The sequence below is a fragment of the Nansenia antarctica genome (assembly GCF_963989245.1).
Source record: "Nansenia antarctica genome assembly, chromosome: 8".
Lineage (NCBI taxonomy): Eukaryota > Metazoa > Chordata > Actinopteri > Argentiniformes > Microstomatidae > Nansenia > Nansenia antarctica.
Window position 1 is genome coordinate 14,914,935 of NC_137678.1, and position 7,500 is coordinate 14,922,434.

The 7,500-nt window shown below is 45.8% G+C and overlaps 1 protein-coding gene across 1 annotated transcript in view; it reads right to left on the reverse strand.

Moving 5' to 3' along the window:
• Positions 1-7,500, reverse strand: part of bltp3b (bridge-like lipid transfer protein family member 3B) — a 56,970-nt gene that overhangs the window by 37,740 nt on the left and 11,730 nt on the right. The window contains exons 2-3 of the mRNA XM_080537917.1: positions 3,339-3,501; positions 1,190-1,228 (exon numbers count right to left, since the gene is read on the reverse strand). Of these exons, the coding sequence (XP_080394043.1) occupies positions 1,190-1,228; positions 3,339-3,501 (202 nt within the window). The remainder of the gene's footprint in view (positions 1-1,189; positions 1,229-3,338; positions 3,502-7,500) is intronic.

Genomic DNA, 7,500 nt, shown 5'->3' on the forward strand with positions numbered 1-7,500 from the left:
AAATAGATAAAGCAGGAAAGTATTCCGTTTGCCGGCAACTCTTCAACTCGTCGTCGTAATGTATGAAGCACGGTGAGACTGAGACACGGCTCGGTCGTCCTGCCCGACAGATTGGTTGTTGTTGTTGCATAGTACTCGACATTTTTCAGCTCCGTCTCAAGTATCTTCCTACATTCCGCATGTACGTTTCTGGGATGGCCGCATGATTAAAGTACGTGCGGGATGGAATCACATTATCTTTTATCCAGCGTTTGGATGAGTTTTTTAAACCCTTTTCATACGGCGTAACAGCCACAAACGACTCTAAAACTCTTGTTTGCTTAACGTTAGACTGGGCTACGGGACTTTCACTCAACTCTCCTTTTCTGACCGCACACTCGTCATAGAGCTGCCTGTTGTACTTTTTCAAGTGCTGATACAGGTTTGTGGTGTTGCCTCTGGATGTAGCGACTGTTCCACGACAGGTCGTGCACAACACCTGTTTTTGTTGCACATCAGTCGTCCTAAACCCGAAATACTTCCATACAACAGAAGTGCTGCTTTTCTTCGGGACTAAATCGTCCAACGTTGCTTCTGGTTCTGCTGAAGCCATTTATCCACCATGAATGTTGCTAGCTACCGAAACGTGGGCGTTTCACGTGCGATGTTGTTGTTGTGCGTGTGCGTTCATTGACATTGACGTTCATTGACATTGACGTTCATTGACGTTGACGTTCATTGACGTTGAATCCGACGCGCTGTATGACGTATCCCAAATCGCAGGCAAATCGCAGGCTTTGCGATTAGCTAATCACATCATTTCAAATCGCGATTTCGATTTAAAATCGATTAATCGTGCAGCCCTAATTCACACACACATTCACACACACATTCACTCACACATTCACTCACACACTCACTCACACACACACACACACACACACACACACACACACACACAACCCCAAGAGAAAAGAGGTTCACAAACAACATGCAAGTCTGCTTGCGCGCACACACGCACGCACACACAGACACACAGACTGGTGGATAGATGATTCACTTACTTAATCAAACGTATCTGTTGTAATCCACATCGTAATTGACATCTTGTAAGTGATCATTAAAAAGTGTGAATTGTTATTCTAAAACCCCCTGCAGACAGCAGGACACATCAGCAGGAAGTAGGGGGGGGGGGGGGGGGCAGACTTACCAGGGAGATGGGATGGGTCTTTAGTTTGGTCCATGGTATCTGTCAAGGCAAAACAAACAGGATAATCAGTGTTTTTCCCACAGGCTTTTGTGAGGCTGTGGTGGGTGGACCTCGGAGGGTAGGGGGGGTTCAGGGTTACAAACATCTACACTACATTGGGCCAAACACGTGTATGTGTGTGTGTGTGTGTGTGTGTGTGTGTGTGTGTGTGTGTGTGTGTGTGTGTGAGAGCGTGTGTGAGAGTGTGTGTGTCAGGGTTTCCGTTAACCAGTAATTACCGGTCTTTGTCCGGTAAAATTTGTTGAAGTCCGACAAATTTAAAACTCTTCGGTCATAATGTCCGGTGAAAATAATTCCCTCTTAAATCCCTTCTGCGCCGAAATGTACCTCCGCCGGCACAAATCCGCACCCAACATTGTAATTACCGTAATTTCTAAACGGTTTGTGCTATCGAAAAAATTCCAACTGTCCCTGAAAGCTGAGATGTTGCACTTCAACCAACATATAGGGTATTACGGTAAAATGTGACGTGACGACATTCTCAGAGTCAGTTTACTCACAGTGAAGGCGGAGGAGGAGTTGTACTCCCGAGTCCGATTAAGTATGATTTGACAGGCAGTTAAACTAAATGCCTTCCCAACCAGCGAGACCTGGTTATAGAAATGACGTTGTTTTATTGATAAAAAAAGGGTAAAACTGGAAAGAGAAAATAGAAAACTCACATTAATCCCAAACAATTTAACAGACTTCAGTTAACGTAATGTGGAGTCCGTTCATTGATCGATGCAGTCTGTTCATTTCCCAGTGTGGCGTGCGTTCAGCGCTGGACATAATGGCATAGCGCGCATGCGAATCATGTTATATTATATAGCTCGCATCTAATCGTATCGGATGAGAAATAGACATTAAACGGCATATATAGCAGTGTTTCCTCCAGGAATTTTTACCATGGTGGCGGGTAGTGCTGACCGCGCACGCGCGCAGCGCGCGTGCGTGATTTTTTCGCGTGCACGCGCATGAAACGCGCACGCGCGCTCAAAACAACGACGTCATTTCAGCCAAAACTCGAAAATAAAATGTTTTCCTGTAAATTAAAAACAAGGGTAGTCCGTCCGTCCGTCCCTCTCTGGAATGGAATGGACTTTATTTGTCATTGCTACAGTACAGGTACCAGACAACGAAATGGTCCATTAAATAAAATGACACGGTTCAAATGTTCACGCCGGCAGTCCGGCTCTCACACATACTGGCAGCGTCCCGGTCTGACTTAGCTCTCGTTTGTGCACGGCTTTCTTTCTTTCCTTCCTTCCTTCCTTCCTTTATGTGAAGTGGCCGGTCCCGGGCACAGCTGCCTCGCATCCGCTCAACGAGCCCGGCGGTTCGGTGCTGCGCTGATTAGCGGATGCGGGACAGCTGTGTGAGCGGATCGCTCCATCTCTCATCTTGATGAAGATGAATGATCTTTATTGTCATTGTAACAGGTACAACGTAATTTAAATGAGGAATCACAAAACAGTTTTGCAAGCACGTCGCTTCGCGCTTGTGGGTGTGTCTAGCGCTGTGAAGGTCTGAAAAGCGGCCTAAATCTTTTTTTTTTTTTTTGGGTTGAGAAATCTGCATGGTGGCGGAGGAAATTCCATCGTGGCGGACCGCCACGATGAAATGCATGTAGAGGAAACACTGTATAGGCTACACAACAGTAATCACCGCGACAAACAGCTATATTATATTTTAATATGATGACCGGAATATCTCACGTTTGTCCGGTAAATTGAAATCTTCCCGGACACGATGACCGGCACTAATTTTTTCTAACGGAAACCCTGGTGTGTGTGTGTGTATGCGTGTGTGTGTGTGTGTGTGTGTGTGAGTGTGTGTGAGTGTGCGTGTGTGAGAGCGTGTGTGAGAGCGTGCGTGTGAGAGCGTGCGTGTGAGCGTGCGTGTGAGAGCGTGCGTGTGCGAGTGTGTGCGTGTGTGCGAGGGTGAGTGTGTGTGTGTGTGTGAGAGCGTGTGTGAGAGCGTGCGTGTACGTGTGCGAGTGCGTGTGCGAGTGTGAGTGTGTACCGTGCTGAGGGGAGGTGTGAGTGTGTGTGCGAGTGCGTGCGTGTGTGTGCGTGTCCGTGTGTGTCCGTGTGTGTGAGTCTCTCACCCGGATGGCGGCCTTGTTGCAGCCCACCCTGTTGATGGCCAGCCAGGTGGGCAGGTCCAGCAGGCTCTGCAGAACCTCCTCGTCCAGCTCCAGGTTGGTCAGCTGACCCTCCCCCTTCAGGGTGCTCAGATTGATCTTGTCTGGGGACAGGTTCTTGGCAAACCTGGTGGAGAGAGAGAGAGAGAGAGAGAGAGAGAGAGAGAGAGAGAGAGAGAGAGAGAGAGAGAGAGAGAGAGAGAGAGAGAGAGAGAGAGAGAGAGAGAGAGAGAGAGAGAGAGAGAGAGAGAGAGAGAGAGAGAGAGAGAGAGAGAGAGAGAGAGAGAGAGAGAGAGAGAGAGAGAGAGAGAGAGAGAGAGAGAGAGAGAGAGAGAGAGAGAGAGAGAGAGAGAGAGAGAGAGAGAGGGCTTGTTACGACTCCTACTCTCCCCTACATGCACAGTTTGACCTACTGCTCTCTGGGGGGAGGTTTAGAGTCCCCTGCTCTAGATTAAACAGATTTTATTCCAGATTATTTTATTCCGGTTTCAGTTAAACTTTGAACCAGCACCAGATGAATGTTGGATAGATTTTACTTATCGTTTTACTTCTACTCTTGTGTGAATCAGGGTTGCCTTCTGTCTGTGTTTTAACATGTTGTATTGTCTGTTGTTCTTGTTTGGCTGCAGTGTGGTGTAAGCCCAAAACAAATTTCCCAGTCATGGGACAATAAAGTGACTTTTGACGGCTCTCAAACCATACAAATATGGGATTCCAGTTAATCACACGGTTTACGATATTAAGTGATTTTTTTTCTGTTTCTGGTCAAATTTCACCCTAATTAAAGGAGCAAGTCTGTTGGAAATCTGACCCCCCTGGCCACCGAAGCAACATTCAGTTCCAAGGTCCAAACAACAACATCCTAATAATAATAATAATAATTAGTTCTGAGTTAATAATTTTCCAGGACATTTTCAATCACATTTTACCATAAATATCAGGAAGACATACCACTCGCTGAGTGGCAAAAACTGTTTTACAATGACGATCAATGGCTGGCTGTCACACAGCCTCAGCAGGTATCTCCTGTGTAGAACATGTCACACCTCCTCTCTCCTCTGGCCTTGGGTAGTAGGGTGGTGCATCATACTCAAGACCCTGGAGTCTGCCTACAGGCCAACTAAGGCTACAGCCCCTCCCCATCTCCAGGGTCTGTCCCTATACCCCCCCAGCACAAGTACATTGGTGCTTATCAATCTGTAAGGCCATGTCCACACGGAGACAAATTTGGGTGTATCTGCCAAAGTTTTTTTATCATATGGACGTTTCGTCCCCTCGGAACCACGTTCTGGGAGCCTGAATACGCTATTTATTTTTTAAACCGGGTCCCAGAGTGAACAAATCTGAAGACGCCACCCTTGCATTTCCGTCTTTACAAGGCATACGCATCTTTCCTGAACCGATGACGCCATAGCCCCACCTCTCCCTTAACCCGCATGCGCTAACCCAGCCAACAACAACAACAACAACAACAACGGCGTCTTACAGGGTTGTTGCGTTCGTGCTGCAGAAGCTATTGAGCTTGATATGGTAGATCCTGCAGTTTGGTCGCCTTGTCAAGTGTGACATGAAGCAGCAGTTCTACCTCGTCGTCAGTCCACACAAATGTCTCCTTTCTAACTCTGTTTGTATTTTCCGCCATTGTTCTTCTTCGTGTGATTGTTCATCGCACGAGTTTTGCGCATGCTCCATTCTTCTTCTCTGTTTTGGGTGTAATTTGTGGCAGCATTTCGGCATTTTCAGTGGTTTCGTTCGGACGCACATATTTCTTGAGACGACTTTGGTGTTTACAGAAAACTTTTTTTTAAATGAAAAATAAAAAAAGATGGGTTCTGTCTCTGTGTGGATGTGGCCTAAATCTCATAAATTAATTCATTTTCAAACAGACATATTGACTCACTCCCTTATTTTACTACTTCGATATCCTTAACCAATCCTTATTAACAGGCTTGTGTTCAAGTCAGTGAAGAAGCACTTCAGTGGCCTCTTCTTCAGCTGAAACAAGGGCACGGTGCAACAACTCCTAATCCTGATTTGAGCAGAGGGTCTGGGAGTCCTCTGAGGAGTATCTGGTCTTCTGGAGCCACACAGATTGCTCCTCCTCACGACATAAAAGTTTATATTTTCAACGAGTTGAAGAACCAAGAGCAGTGCAGTCAGAAAGCAGTGAATGAACCTTTAACCTGCACTCCTGAACCAGTCTGCCCTGGCCTTGCCACGTGCAGCAGCACCACGCTACGCCCCAAACATGTTTTTAACTGATGCAGCTGCTTGGTTCCCAGTTCCCACACCTTCTGAAACATCAAATTCAAGCACCTTTCAAGACTCAATTCCCTCAAATTCAAGGACCCAACACGGCATAGTTTGAGACAGAACTAGTTGACGAGCTATGTAAAACATTTTTTTATATATCTTTTTTTTTAGAGAGAGAGAGAGAGAGAGAGAGAGAGAGAGAGAGAGAGAGAGAGAGAGAAAGTGAGAGAGAGGGGAATTTAAGCACTTTCAATGACCCATGTCTATTTTCAAAAAGTTTTAGACTTTGATTTCTTTTTCTCAAATTCACAAACTTTCAAGGATTTCAAGGACCCGTGGGAACCCTGAGCTGCTTATTCCATCCAAAAATGGCAGAGAAGAACAGTCAAGACTACGTATTTGTAATCGTAATATTTTTCAAGGACACTCTCTTTTCCATTTCATCTTCCATAGAAGAGTAAACTTGTAGTCTTCATTTTCCAGACTCTCCAGGACACGTGGGACCCCTGGGGACCTGCTGTGCCAGACATCAGCTGTTTCTGCAGGCACACACAACTCAGAGAGGCAGCCACCGGAGACAGAGAGGTGAGAATCTGTGAGGCTAGAACACCCCTGGCCCCTCCCCTAGAACACCCCTGGCCCCTCCCCTAGAACACCCCTGGCCCCTCCCCTGGCCCCTCCCCTAGAACACCCCTGGCCTGATCTTTGTGTGTCAGTATCAGATTACCATTGTTAAGAGGGGGTCTATTTGACCCCCAAGGTGGCTCTAATAGTACCGTATTTTCCGGACTATAAGTCGCTCCGGAGTATAAGTCGCACTGGACTATAAGTCGCATTTATTTAGAAATGTATTTCACAAAATCCAAGACCAAGAACAGACATTTAATCTGGAAAGGCAAGTTATTCAACTACACAATAGCACACAGAACAACAGGCTGAATAGGCGTCCGGTATGTTAACGTCACACATTAACAGTTATTCAGCTACACAATAGCATAAAGAACATACCTGGGAGGCTGAATAGGCTAGATTAACATAACAAGCTAGCGAGTCCAACAAGCAAGTTACCGGTAAACAAGTTTACCAAGCTCCCGATCTCATTCCACATCAGTATATAGTTGTCACAAGACTAGAGCGCCCTCTCGCGGCTGTAGACGGTAATGTTTACTCCTTGGTTCATGAAGAGCAAAAAAACATATAAGTCGCACCTGACTATAAGTCGCAGGACCAGCCAAACTATGAAAAAAAGTGTGACTTATAGTCCGGAAAATACGGTAGGTAAAATAGGCACGGCTGTTCTAGTGTTTTAAGCACACCCCCCGTAGACAGACCAACTATTGCCACGTGTCTTATTTGTCTTACTTGTCTCATGATAATAGCCACTTTATTTTTCTTGTCACTGAAATGTGGAGGAACTGAAGCCTCAGAATGGATGCAGCCTGACAAACAGGACGTAACAATAAACCTGATACTACTGTAACAATGGGGAGGGATCTTATCAGCTGATGGATACAATAACAACACAAATCCAATATTAACCCTCAAACTACACTCTGTGTGTGTGTGTGTGTGTGTGTGTGTGTGTATAAATGGTAAATGGACAGCGCTTTACAAGCGTGTGTGTGTGTGTGTGTGTGTGTGTGTGTGTGTGTGTCCATGACCTTGTGCTGCGTTGATTATGTGGTTAATAGTTAGCTATGCACCTACATACCAACACAGTCACTGCCCTCTTCACCATTAAGTCCACTAATAAGGATAATAAGATCACAACATGTTGCATTATGGGATATTGACCAAACTTGAGGGGCCAAGCTGGAGAGGAACTGAGCAACTTGAACAAATTGTACTATAGTATAGAATCTATAGATAGTAT